The 12368-nt window shown below is 47.8% G+C and overlaps 5 protein-coding genes across 5 annotated transcripts; 3 read left to right on the forward strand and 2 right to left on the reverse strand.

The window, feature by feature from the left end:
* Positions 1 to 1589: 1589 nt before the first annotated feature.
* Aspvir_002250 (DUF3129 domain-containing protein) lies at positions 1590 to 2741 on the forward strand (the record flags this gene model as incomplete). The annotated part of the gene is made up of 6 exons (XM_043273851.1): positions 1590 to 1704; positions 1766 to 1975; positions 2027 to 2089; positions 2140 to 2187; positions 2238 to 2410; positions 2463 to 2741. 6 exons carry the CDS (start codon positions 1590 to 1592, stop codon positions 2739 to 2741), a joined length of 888 nt encoding a protein of 295 aa, XP_043129786.1.
* Positions 2742 to 2967: 226 nt separating this feature from the next.
* On the reverse strand, positions 2968 to 4271 carry Aspvir_002251 (uncharacterized protein; the record flags this gene model as incomplete). The annotated part of the gene is made up of 2 exons (XM_043273852.1): positions 2968 to 4193; positions 4241 to 4271. 2 exons carry the CDS (start codon positions 4269 to 4271, stop codon positions 2968 to 2970), a joined length of 1257 nt encoding a protein of 418 aa, XP_043129787.1.
* Positions 4272 to 5033: 762 nt separating this feature from the next.
* Positions 5034 to 6516, reverse strand: Aspvir_002252 (uncharacterized protein; the record flags this gene model as incomplete). The annotated part of the gene is made up of 2 exons (XM_043273853.1): positions 5034 to 6201; positions 6287 to 6516. 2 exons carry the CDS (start codon positions 6514 to 6516, stop codon positions 5034 to 5036), a joined length of 1398 nt encoding a protein of 465 aa, XP_043129788.1.
* A 1147-nt stretch (positions 6517 to 7663) lies between these two features.
* On the forward strand, positions 7664 to 8510 carry psoE (glutathione S-transferase psoE; the record flags this gene model as incomplete). Its single annotated transcript, XM_043273854.1, has 3 exons — positions 7664 to 7693; positions 7775 to 7955; positions 8008 to 8510. The coding sequence occupies 3 exons, from the start codon at positions 7664 to 7666 to the stop codon at positions 8508 to 8510; spliced, it is 714 nt and encodes a 237-aa protein (XP_043129789.1).
* A 1856-nt stretch (positions 8511 to 10366) lies between these two features.
* On the forward strand, positions 10367 to 11387 carry Aspvir_002254 (sterol desaturase family protein; the record flags this gene model as incomplete). Its single annotated transcript, XM_043273855.1, has 3 exons — positions 10367 to 10871; positions 10929 to 10995; positions 11057 to 11387. 3 exons carry the CDS (start codon positions 10367 to 10369, stop codon positions 11385 to 11387), a joined length of 903 nt encoding a protein of 300 aa, XP_043129790.1.
* Between the last annotated feature and the right edge of the window lie 981 nt (positions 11388 to 12368).

Raw genomic sequence — 12368 nt, forward strand, 5'->3', positions numbered from 1 at the left:
ATAGATCCTATCCAGCCATTGGCCTGGGTGGAGAATATCGTGCATCAAACGGCAGCTACACTCGCCGTCGCATCCCTGAGGTAGGTGTCGCAGCTAGGATCCCTCCTACAGCAGACCCTGCTCATCGCGCAAGACAGTATCTCTACGTCTGACCATGAGGCTAACGGAAAACGCAGCGACATGGACCATCTACTCGACACAAGCCAGATAGGTATTTACGCACAGGATCTGTGTCGTCGGTTACGAGGAAACCAGACAGTATTCTCGCCTAGGCAATAGCGTTCCAAGTCTGAAAATTTGGAACTGCCCAGAGTGGAGTCTAAACTGGACTTACTGGGAAAACATGAACAACTAAAGAAGGCGTATTGTTGATTGCCTGCCATGGGAATGAAGTGGCCTGTTGCTCCCTCATTTAGGGGCCCAGACTCCAAGGGGAGAAATAGCATCCGAGCAACATCCAGAGGGAAACACCTGTTCGCAATCGATGATCTCCTTAAAAGAATCCACTTCAGCCTGGATGGTGTTTCAGATCCCGAATTCCCGATCAACCGTCCTAAGCGAAGTATACCGACTTGGCAATCACATGGATCGTCCCGAGTGCGGCTTCCGACTCCTACAGCCGAGCCTACAATCGACAGGATGTTTCAGTCATAAGGCTAGCCATACGCGCACCAGAATCTTGCTGACCTCCCCACATCTAATACTACTCTACGGTTCCTAATTTTAGCATGCCAAGCAGGGGAATTACTACATATTACCCTTTGAAGTATAGGTAGGTTCCTCCACCAGGCAAGCCGAAAGGGCACTTTGGGAAAGTCCAAAACACGGCAAGAAAGCTAACAAACTTTATGGGCAGACCCTTGTAGATCCCACTGGGCAAATTCTGTCGAAGATTCCCTATTACCGAGTAGACGAACGAGAAATAAGTTCCTGGGGGTATACAGTGCGTCGCTGGGATACTGCTACTGGCCAAGGAGATTTTTAATGACTTCTTATGATATAACACAGGACATTTACAACAACTATGCGCATCGTTTACAATCACGAGGAGAGGTTATCTAAGGCACACGATAAGTTGAATCCGAGGAAGACTTGTCGTAGATCTTCGGCAAACTGTGGTTCCCCTACAGTTTACCTAACGGACCCTTGCCCGAGTCTCACTTTCAAACAGTATCCAGAACCTGGCCTGCTTGATCTGCCAACTTCATTGGACTTTTATCGTCATGAAACAAGGAGTTGTACTCATGACTGACCTAGTTTTGGTATTTCCGTCGATCAAATCATCGCTACCATCGCTTAACGAGCGAGAAGTCTACTAATGGTTCATGGACGAGCCTAAGCAAGCAGGAGCTGGCCGCATCACATGGTTGTGTTTCATGTGTTACTAACAACAGCTTTTTCGCACAGCACTGTGGATTTGGTAGAGAGGCAATGCCTCACGGACATGAGAGAAAGGGGATGAACCGGTAAATAAGAGTATATAAGGCCGTCCGGCGTCCTGTTCCTTCCAGTATCAAGTCAAGCAACCCAGTATTCATACTTTGGCCAAGAAACTCCACTATTCTCTCTGTCCATCTCACTTCATCAATATGTTGATTAAAGACATCCTCACAGTGACGGCACTCCTTGTGAGCCAGGTTAGTGCTCATGGTCTAGTCACCCGTATCAAAGGCGCCAACGGCGTCAACATGCCTGGCCTGACGGGTGAGTCCATCCTTCTCCCTTGCCTTACGTCGCAATGGATTCCCGTATTAACGGTGTTTAGTCATTGATGGAGTCCCACGGGACTGTCCCTCTGCGGCATGTGGCGGGCAAAAAGACACGGCAATCATCCGAGATCAGGAAATGGGAGGTGTTAAGGCTTCGCCCTTGGGCCGGACTCTGGGCTATGGTCCGGTGGATGCGGCCAGAGTCATCAACAAGTTCATCGGCGCTGCGACGGAGAAGCGGGCTCGCGTTTCCCCCACGGAGAGGCGTACGAGATTCCTTTCCAATTGCAGCATCAATGAGGCTAATATGTTCTCAGGTCGGCAACTGATCAACGATGCTGCAAGTGTAATTACTAATGCTGGTGGAACTATTCTTAACGGTATTTATTCACCGGATGAAACAAGACGAAGCTGAACTGACAATGCGTAGGCGCCCAGGATCTTGCAGACAAAACCCCGCTGGGTGGGACTATTAAGAGTAAGGAGCTCCATTACGTTCAGGAAAACCAAGGCTGATATGGGAAACAGGTGCTCAGTCCGCGGTTGACGATGTCCTCAGTATTGTGCCAGGTCTGAAGTCCGGTGCGATGACAGCACAGGGCACCTCCGAAAATGGTATCCAGCTATACTCTGGCAAAGGTTCCAGCACGGGTCTTCCCACCGCTTCTCCAGATGGTGTCGTCACAGTCATTTATCATCAGGTATAAGGACACTCCCACAATGAATGATCCAATACTAACTTGCATACTCTAGGTAAACCAAGACGGCGCTGGACCCCTCACGGCCGACATTGATCCGTCCAGTGGAGGAACCAATCCAAAGGCATTCGTGCCTGCCCAGGTGATTCAAAACATCGAGGGTGTGGCCGGGTTCTCGACCTCCAGCACTATGGACTACGAGGTCAAAGTCCAGGTGCCTAAAGGGATGAAGTGCACTGGAACAGTCGGTGCCGCCAAGAATGTCTGCATTGTACGTATTCGGAACACTGCCATCTCCGGGCCATTTGGCGGCTCTGCTGCATTTACGATGTGAGGGGTGGTAACTTGTGAACGGTTGGCCATGTATTCTGGTGTGCATTGGTGGTTTGATATTCGTGATCCTTTATCCTCTAATCAAGGTACACTGCGGTTATATAGTAATAGAAATGGACCCTTAATTAAGTAGTGTGGAGATTCTAACAGCCAAGCAACTCCTGTACATACTTCCAGGAGATGATATTCCATTGCTGCCTGCAAAGCTGCTCCGTTGAATAGGCTTTCTAAAATTCTGCTCTGAGCTTGTCCACTGGAGGCAAAATATCCTCCTGCTCAAGAACCCTGAACGTATCCTCCAGCTCTTCCCAAGTATCAGCATAACCATCCCATCCCAACCGCCGCTCCTTGCTCATTGTCCCAGCACAACTCCAGTCCCTTCCCAGTACAAAAGTGAGGAAATCCCACGTGGCCTTGTCCCATCCGCTTTGATCGAGATTGTATGTATCACGCAGTTTAGCCCACGCCTCATTCACATCCTTGCGCTTGGCCCATTTCTCCGGACCGACCTGCAGGAACAAGGTGGGAGCGTCATCGGCTGAGACGCCGATCTTGTCCGCGTGTGCAGCAAGCGGGTGCTTATTCGGCATCCGCACAGTTGTTGCCTCGTATTTGCCAAAACCCTGCGTGTCCGGGGTGCCTCCATGGGGGAACATCGGGTTGGGAATCTTACAGCCAAATCGCGCAGCCAGCCGCGGCCACAGATACTGGAAGGACTCCGTATCGCCGTTTATCACGTTGAAGATGTTGTTGCCCGCATTCGGGGCAGTCGCCGCCCAGAGACAGAACTTGGCGTGCAGGGTCGCCGACGTCCAGCAGTTAAAGGCAAAGTAGTTGGCTTTGCAGCCGGGGAAGGGTAGCTCTGAGCCCGGGAGGGCCTTGCTGACGGCGCAGTAGAGACCCAGTGCGGTGGCTTCGTTCATGAAATTGCCCCGGGCGTAGCCGAGGACATCCTGTGGGAGTGTGACTATCCATTCCCACTGGCCTCGTGCGGCGGCTTCTTTGAGGATCCGCTCCTGCTCGTAGTAGAAGATCGGGGGCCAGGAGGTGCCACCCTGGTTGCCCTCAAGAAGAGGGTCATCCTCGACGAGTGGCTGCTTACAATTACCCAGATGGACACCGTAATGTTTGAAGCCACAGGTCAGAACGAAACGCTTCAGCTTCTTGATAGCACCGGTGATTTCCAATGCCTGGATAAAGTTTGACAACATCAATCCATTCACGCGCGACAATTCCGCTGGATCATCTTGTGCCAGGTAAGCGCAGAAAAAGACATACTTGGCAGAGATGCTTTTGAGGTTCCTGGCCATGTCCTCGGCTGAGCCTCGGAGGTCGAGAGTGGCATGTTGGATCTTTGCGTTTTCCCCTCCGGGATTTCTGCGAGAGAGGGAGTAGATCTTTTTATATTGGGAGTCTTTGCATAAATGACGCACAATAGCACTCCCGTTGATGCCTGAAGAATATTTAGCAGACGCCATCGGATGACATAGGCACACGTACCAGTTGCACCAGTAACCATTGCGGATGGCATATTCGAGGAATCAAAGGAGAGGTATAATCAATTCTTTATAATTCCATAAACTGATAGGAGAGACTAAACGGCATGACGATAGGCAGGGTGAATCTTTATGTGCATGTCCTATTTGATTTATCAAACAAGGATCTCCTCATGTTGTCCTGGTCATGATAAAGTATGATATCACCCAAGCGACGTGATAAAAACAGCCGCATTTCTATGATCACCATCATTGGGTCAGTTATAATTCACTATTACGGCTAGAAACAGAGCAAGAGATTAAAACTGTTAAAGTGGTCAGCATTGCCCACTATATTGGATGTATCGAGATACACCTGCCTTCTCTTTGTAGTTAAGATTTCAAAATTCCGTCAAAAATAAACTATGTGTAAACAATCAACATTTGATGCCCTGTTCAGTCAAACTGATCTCGTATCCAGCCCTTGAGCTTCTGCAAAGCAATCTATCTTTCGGACAACTGGCTGTGGCCTATACTGTTATAAAAAGCTTGGCACAACAGTGTGGTAGCAAACATGAAACATTGACAGTTACATCTATGAGGGATAAGGAGAGGGAAAAGCTGATCAATGGCCATGGCGACCGTCAATCAAATCCTTCGCAGCAACCTTTCTACATTCCTCCAATACCCTCAATTGTTCGGCAACCTCGCCTAGTCTGCTAATGACTTCCTTGTTCCCCCGCGTAAAACGAAATATTACGTAGGGAATCCCGACGTCGCGGCAGAACTGCTTCACGTACGGCTGCGCCCGGCGCAAGTTATGCCTCGGGAGGCGAGGGAAACAAATGGTGCACGACTTGGAAATTGAGCCCGCCATGCACAAAGTCCAACCACGGCGGGCAATCGACGTCCATCGTTGTCCGCACCATCTTCTGAGCAAATGACTCGTGGATGCCCAGGTCGGCGCTCGACATGGCGAAGTGACTCAGCGTGAGTTGTACGTGCAACGGGGCGGTCACCATATGAGAGATGAGCAGGAAGGTGATGCGGGACGACCACGTCGGGATCGAGAGGTATAGCGTGCGGTAGCCGTACCAGTACCAGAAAAACACCTGGCCGGCCATTTCAAGGTAGCGATGCCACCATGCTGCGCCTTTCCGGGGTGCTTGCGCCGGGTCTAGGAGGTATGACCAAGCTAGACGGTACAGGTTGAAACGACCCCATAACAGGATGGGATAGTAGAGGTAATGCTGGTACTTGATGAAGAACCGTGCTGCAGCGTCGAGATTCATGTCACAGTTGTAGTAGCTCGAGTGCAGGGAAGTAAAGAAACGCGAAGAGATGGCGAAAAATGGCATGTGCTGGATGTCCGGATCGTGCTCGGGCGAGTTGGTTACAATGTGAGGCACGTTGTGATTCCGCTTCCACCAACCAACTGAAAGACCACCGAGGAAATCTGCGACAAAAATCCCGATGCAGCTGTCCGTGTGGAATCCATGGGTTATGCTTAGATGGCCGGCGTCGTGGACGGTGAACGCAAGCAGGTGCCAGAGTAACCCGAGGAAAAGGCCCGAAAGAGCATAATAGGAATGGTGAAGACATGTCAAGAAGAGGATGAGAAGAACCGAGTATCGGACAAATTCGACAGCGTAAGAGCCATATGGACAGTCGTAGAGTCCTTCGGATTGCAATTTTTCGTCGAGCTGGCGGTACTTTGAGGCGACCTCGGCTTGGGACCTTTTATCCAGAGGAGGATATTTCGAAAGATCGGATGATATCGCGTGTGCAATTGATGCTTCCGCAGATCTGAATTGTCCCAGCTCCGGTTCTGATGGGGATAAGGATGATACTTGAGAAATAGGGGTATCATTGTCTGCACGCCTCAGACGAACTTCGTCTCCTCTCTCATCAGTATCGAAGACTGATGATGGTGGTGTAGATCCTCCAGATAAGGTGAGATCCTCATCGGCAGATATCGTCGACGTCCTTCGATGTCAGCGTTCCGAATGACCCTCCCTGTATCGGAGGTAAGAAGTTTTCCCATTTTCCGTCAACTCTTCCTATCACATACTTCTGCATATGTGTCTGTGCTTCCTTTGAGTGCAACGCTGTTATTTCGTCCGTTGCATCCCGGCCAACCATGTGTAATATTGATTTATCACCGCCTGGGTGATATGGTAGCCAAGCGTCGACCTTCAGTATCTGATCACCCAGTATGATTATCTTTTGCCCATCTGCTATCAATCCCTCGATTTCCCTCCGAGACATTACTCGATTTTTGCGTGACATAGCCGGCGCCATAGGCTAATGATAGCTGCGGGGGAGCAGCTGAGATTGACTTCAAATCTCAGACAGATGATGACCATGGATGCTCGGCATTAGATGGAAAGGAATGAAGTACTCGCATGTAGAGTCGTATGATTCCCTCAGCACTAGGAAACCTGATGGCAGCCTACAGTCACGTGCAGGACCTAATCCTCTAGTCGCCCCGACGACAGAACAAAGAAATAAGACATTAATTACTGATTTATCAAACATGGAACGGTAACTATCTGCCCATAAAAAGTGTCGCCCTGCTAAGGTATTAGTGTATTGTACGATGTGTATGGTACTAGTTATCCAAGCTTCCGAGGTTGTCTTACTGGACTACTGCTACATGTTGACTTAATGTATGTGATGTCGCCAGAGAAGTGGATTAAGAAAGGAGAATCACTAAATCTACCACCAATGATCTTTCCCGTTGTAGATCAATCCCTATTTTCATCGGCCGTACTGTCCGTACATGCCCTTATTATCTTGTGGTGGACCGTTTCTCCCGCAGGCGGAAACATATATTCTTGTGCATCGCCATTCTCGAATTATAGAGAAACTGGACTACGAATGAGATAAACTTATAGTATCATTATCAGTATTAAACGCTTGTTGATAACTGGTATACTATGCGATCATCTACGAAAGAACGATTATGTTGTATTCGCTACTACTTAGACTATGTTATTGTACTCGAGCTCATGAGTGCTTGTAGAAGTTAACTCCCCATAACCTTCGCTCCTGCCCTATACTTTGATTTCCGGTAGATTCATTCGACATGAGTTTCGGATCCAGTATCGGGGATTTCGTTACCACCATCAAACTTGCAGCACAGACCTGAAAGAAATTTGTCGAGGCGCCTGGCCAGTGTAAGGGTATCTCTATTCGGTACCTCCATAGAGTTAGGAACTTGGCACTCTGATACCCGTACACGCCTCGAATAGCCAAATTGATTACGCTAAACCGTTAGCAGTGATCCCTCCGAAAATCAACAGAGATCGTCCGAAAACCGATAAGTCATCAGCCGAATGCAAGACAGCCACTAATAGCAGGGCCCTTATATAGAGGCTTACTCGACTACCAGTACTTTTTGGGAAGAGAATGTGATCTTCCAGAGAAGAGAAAAATGGTTTTAAAAATGGTTTTTGGAACCTTGTACACGTTTCCTGTAAGTGCAATAGGCAATTGTTGCGTCATGTCATCCAATATATATATACACATATTCGTACTGACAATCCTATTCGCCTAGGGCGATCACTGCCGAACGATAGCCATCAAGGCTGTCGCCAAAGCTAATGGCCTCGAACTGGACATTCGCGAGACCCCCAGAACTCCCGAGCATTTGAGCGTTAGCAAGCTCGGCAAGGTCCCTGCCTTTGAAGGTGCGGATGGCTTCAAGCTCTTTGAATGCATGGCAATTGCTCTCTACAGTTAGTCAACTCATCTTGTCGGTGCGATCCAGAGCTGACGACACCCGATCAGTCACTTCTCAAAATGAAGAGACCACTCTTCTCGGAGGCAACAAGAAGGAATACGCGGATATCATCAAGTGGATGTCTTTTTTCAACAACGAGATCGTCATTCTTATGACTCAACAATTACTGCCCCAGCTTGGTGTGATGCCCTACGACAAAGACCAGGTGGAGTTGTTCACCAACATGACCCAGAGATCCGTCGATGTGGTCGAGGAGTATTTACAAGACCGCACGTTCCTCGTTGGCGAACAGCTATCCCTTGCCGATCTGTTCTGTGCCGCAAACATTTCTCTTGGCTTCCAACTCTTCTATGGCAAAGCCTGGAGGCAACAGCACCCCAATGTGTCTCGTTGGTACGAGATGGTTTGCCATCAGCCCATTTATGCGGCCGTGACCGACAAGTTTCAGCTTCTGGATGAGCCCAAGCTGACCAACAATCCGCCTCAAAAGAAGCCTGAGACCGCCCCCGAGAACGGTGCTCCTGTTGCTGTTGAGGCTACGCAGGATTAGCTTCCTATTCATATCAATGCAACTCTCCATCACTTGTGCTTCGTCTGTGGCAGATTGCTTCTTCCGAATATTCCTCAGCCCATTCCAAATGAAAATATCAGACAAACTGCTCCCATCGCAGCAGCCATGTACAAAACATGGTCGAGATTTCTAGTCACAATATACATGCGATTTGGATTGAGTCTAGCTAGTATGGCATACACGATTGTTAGTCCAATGGCCCAAATTCACACTACGAAGAGCACGATTTGAGCGCTCTAAAGTAAAGATGCAGACTAAGTACATATGCTCCGGTTGACTCTAGTGGCTTTGTAGTCCTGTAGGACCATAAAAATACTTTATACGAGGACTGATCTCGTCAGTATAGTATTTAAAAAGTCTGCTAGCTTTATTCTACGGCTAATCTGGAAAGCTGTGACAGCGGACTTAGGCTATCAAGGATTTGAATCCTTGCAGGGTAGATAGCACAACTCCTGAGGGTGTGGAATGTTCAAGACTCATTCAATTGGTCAAGACTCGATCACGCTTAAAGGGCCGAATTCCAGCTGCCGGAAAGCCTTAGCCCTTAAGAAAAGTCAATTTGAGATGTCAGCTCCACTAAGTGCTAATAGGCGCGCTAGAGTGAGCCGAAGCATGTAAGATCTACCGACATCAGGTCTGCATAATGTGGAGGCATACCCATACTGAATTAGGAATAATATTATACAAAGCAGCTCATTTTAAACAGGGTATTAGATGTCTCCGTGCACATTCATTACAAGAATGATGAATGCGTTATTTTCCAACTGTACTGCCATTATTATAGAGATAAAGATCTTTTTAGATCCAGGGGCTTCAGACAGAGTAATGGATGTAGGTAGCATAGTATCTGTGTCAAGCACACCCACACCGGAACCACCAACCACAGCAAAACCACCATGTACCTTTTATATAGCATTACCATATAAAAGGTACATACTCCCTAAGTTAAATATCAGGGTATTCACTAAGGGTAACTATATTTTAGATAGTAATATTAGATTTAAAGAGGGAATATCTTCTAATTAAAAGCCCTTTTTTAAGAGTTTTAAGTAAAAATTAGAGATATAAGAATGTGCAAAGTTTCTCTCATATAAAACTTCTTTCTTAGGAAAAAAAATAAAGAGAGATTATTTTATCTTAAATACTTATAATTTTCCTATCTAATAATAAAGATAGTAATAAAAGATAGACACTTATATTTCTAAATAATAATAAACTAGAAAAACTAAATACATATATACCTAGAGTGAATAATAAGTATATCACCATATAAAAGGTACATAGTGGTTTTACTGTAGTTAGTGGTTCCAGTATGGCTCACCCTCGGGCCTCAACGCTCTGCGTTGAGGGTGAGCCATAGGCACAGATAGTAGCGCAAAGTCCAAGAAGCATCCAAGCAGAGGCTACAACCGCTGATCAGCTGATCACGCGTTCTCTGGAATGTCCCACCATCAACAACAATATCCAAAACAATGCAGGTAAGAAGCTAACTTTAAAGGTCTACTGGCTGGAAAGCAAAGTGATTATCTGGACTTAATTCAATTAATGAAGTGGCCAGATACTTATATAAAAGACCAAGGCCAGGCTTAGCTTTCTACCAACAGAATAGTGCACGGACATTGAAAATCTCCGTCTAGGCCCCTAAGTTATCAAAACTCCGATTCGACAATCAACGGCAATAGTGGATCATCAAGAACTTCCCCTGAGCAACTCCGGGAACCATTTGATCATCATCCGACATCGAACCGACTTGCAGCAGTCGCTCCTGTAAGTGGCGCACCGCCCTTCTCCCCGCCGTTATCGTCGCTCATCAAAAGATCAACCCGCTATAGACAATGGATGTGGCTCTTGAGCTTCTCGATCCCCTCATTCTGGACATGGCCTATGCCTGGTTGCTGCCCTCCGATCCTCATCTCCCCGACCCGACATCGCGATGGGATCGCGACAACATCTATCGCCAAGTCATCTCGATTCTCATCATCACGCAACTCGGCGCGACCTCCCTCTACCTCTTTTTCAGCGCGCTCTCCTACTACTTCATCTTTGACCGACGGCTCGAGTACCATCCACGCTTCTTGCCGAATCAAATCCGCCAAGAGATCAAATCATCGCTGTCCGCCGTTCCCTTTATCAACATTCTGACTCTGCCCTGGTTCCTGGCTGAGGTCCGTGGAAAAAGCTTGCTGTACCGCTCGGTGAGCGACTATGGTTGGCCCTGGCTGGTGATCTCGTCCATCTTGTATATGGCGTTCAATGACATTGCCATCTACTGGATTCATCGCCTAGAGCATCACCCCAGCGTGTACAAATACATTCACAAGCCACATCACAAATGGATCGGTCTGTCTCTCACATACGTTCCATGTGCCAGCTGGTGCCAATGCTGACGAGATATAGTTCCCACACCATGGGCTGCGCTGGCGTTCCATCCGCTGGATGGATATGTGCAGTCTCTTCCATACCAGTGAGTATCCCAGTCCTGCTTCTTGGCCATCCTCATGGCCATTCTTTCTAACAATCAACAGCGTCTTCGTCTTTATTTGCCCCATGCAGCGACACCTGTACATGGTTCTCTTCGTTGCGGTCCAGATCTGGACCATCTTCATTCACGACGGCGACATGATTTCAGGCCATTGGACAGAGAAATTCATCAACAGCCCCGCGCATCACACATTGCACCATATGTACTTCACCGTCAACTATGGGCAATACTTCACCTGGGCTGATACCTATTTCGGCTCGCACCGGGCCCCGGAGCCCGCGCTGGATCCCCTCCATGATGCCCTCAAGGTGATGCGGGCGAAAGGACTTGTTGATGAGGAGGGCAACCCCATTAAGAAACCAAAGGGGGAGTGAAGGGCGTTTGATGTCTTTGGTACATATGCATATGACGATTAGACGAAGAGTCATTTCCTGTACAGCTAAAATCTAGAGCAATACCTAATGTTAATATATATCGACGCAAGTTTCATTCTGGCTTGTCTCAGTGCTTACATAGGTGGCAGATTGCCCGGGATGATGAAGGCTAGGTTTCTAACGGGTGAATCATTGCCCTGGATGGTGAAGCTTGCCGTCTTGTGTCGGCCGCATTGGACCAGGACGCAGTACAACTGCCTCATGCATCCTACGTCTGGGTCTGTGACTCATTTAGAAGTGCTTCTGATCAGTTATATTACTTGAGACGTCTACTCTGCTTGCTCTGCTCTTATGTACAGTATAAACAGGAAAATGGGAATATAGATGGCAAGCCCACTGAGGCTGAAGGGGATATCAGACGGGAGACTGAAGCGGCCGAGTCGTTCAGCTGACATTGAGATACTACTAGTCAATAGCATCCCAGTGTGATGGATTAAGCCAGGGCCATTGGTTCAATACCATAAACACTAGCGAATGTGGTTTTCGCGCTTTTCTGCCAGCACTCAGCAATAATAATGACCAACTGCTTTGGCATCTTAATTTTCCTTCCCTAGGGCTTACTTAACATGCTTATGGAAAATTAATATTTTCTGCAGGAAATACATATATCCGCACTACTTCTGTAACAACCTGTGACAGAAATAATTATTCCATCAAATACTCATGTAGTGGGGATATCAAATGCTTGGTCTGGATATCGGAATCCATGCACAGGAAATATATGTCCCAATGGCCTGCGGTAAGTCAGTCATGCAAGGAAGGTTTACCCCGAAGGACACTAATTAAGCTTATGCTGACAGCCAAGCTTAATGACGTGGCTATGGAGAAGAGGAATTGCTCGCCTGGACTAGCGCAAGGAATCATGGTATGACCGAGCATAGCTGCGGAAGAATCATTCGCTCGGAGTAACTTGTTCCTGTC

Source organism: Aspergillus viridinutans, assembly GCF_018404265.1.
Source record: "Aspergillus viridinutans IFM 47045 DNA, scaffold_11, whole genome shotgun sequence".
Taxonomy (NCBI): domain Eukaryota; kingdom Fungi; phylum Ascomycota; class Eurotiomycetes; order Eurotiales; family Aspergillaceae; genus Aspergillus; species Aspergillus viridinutans.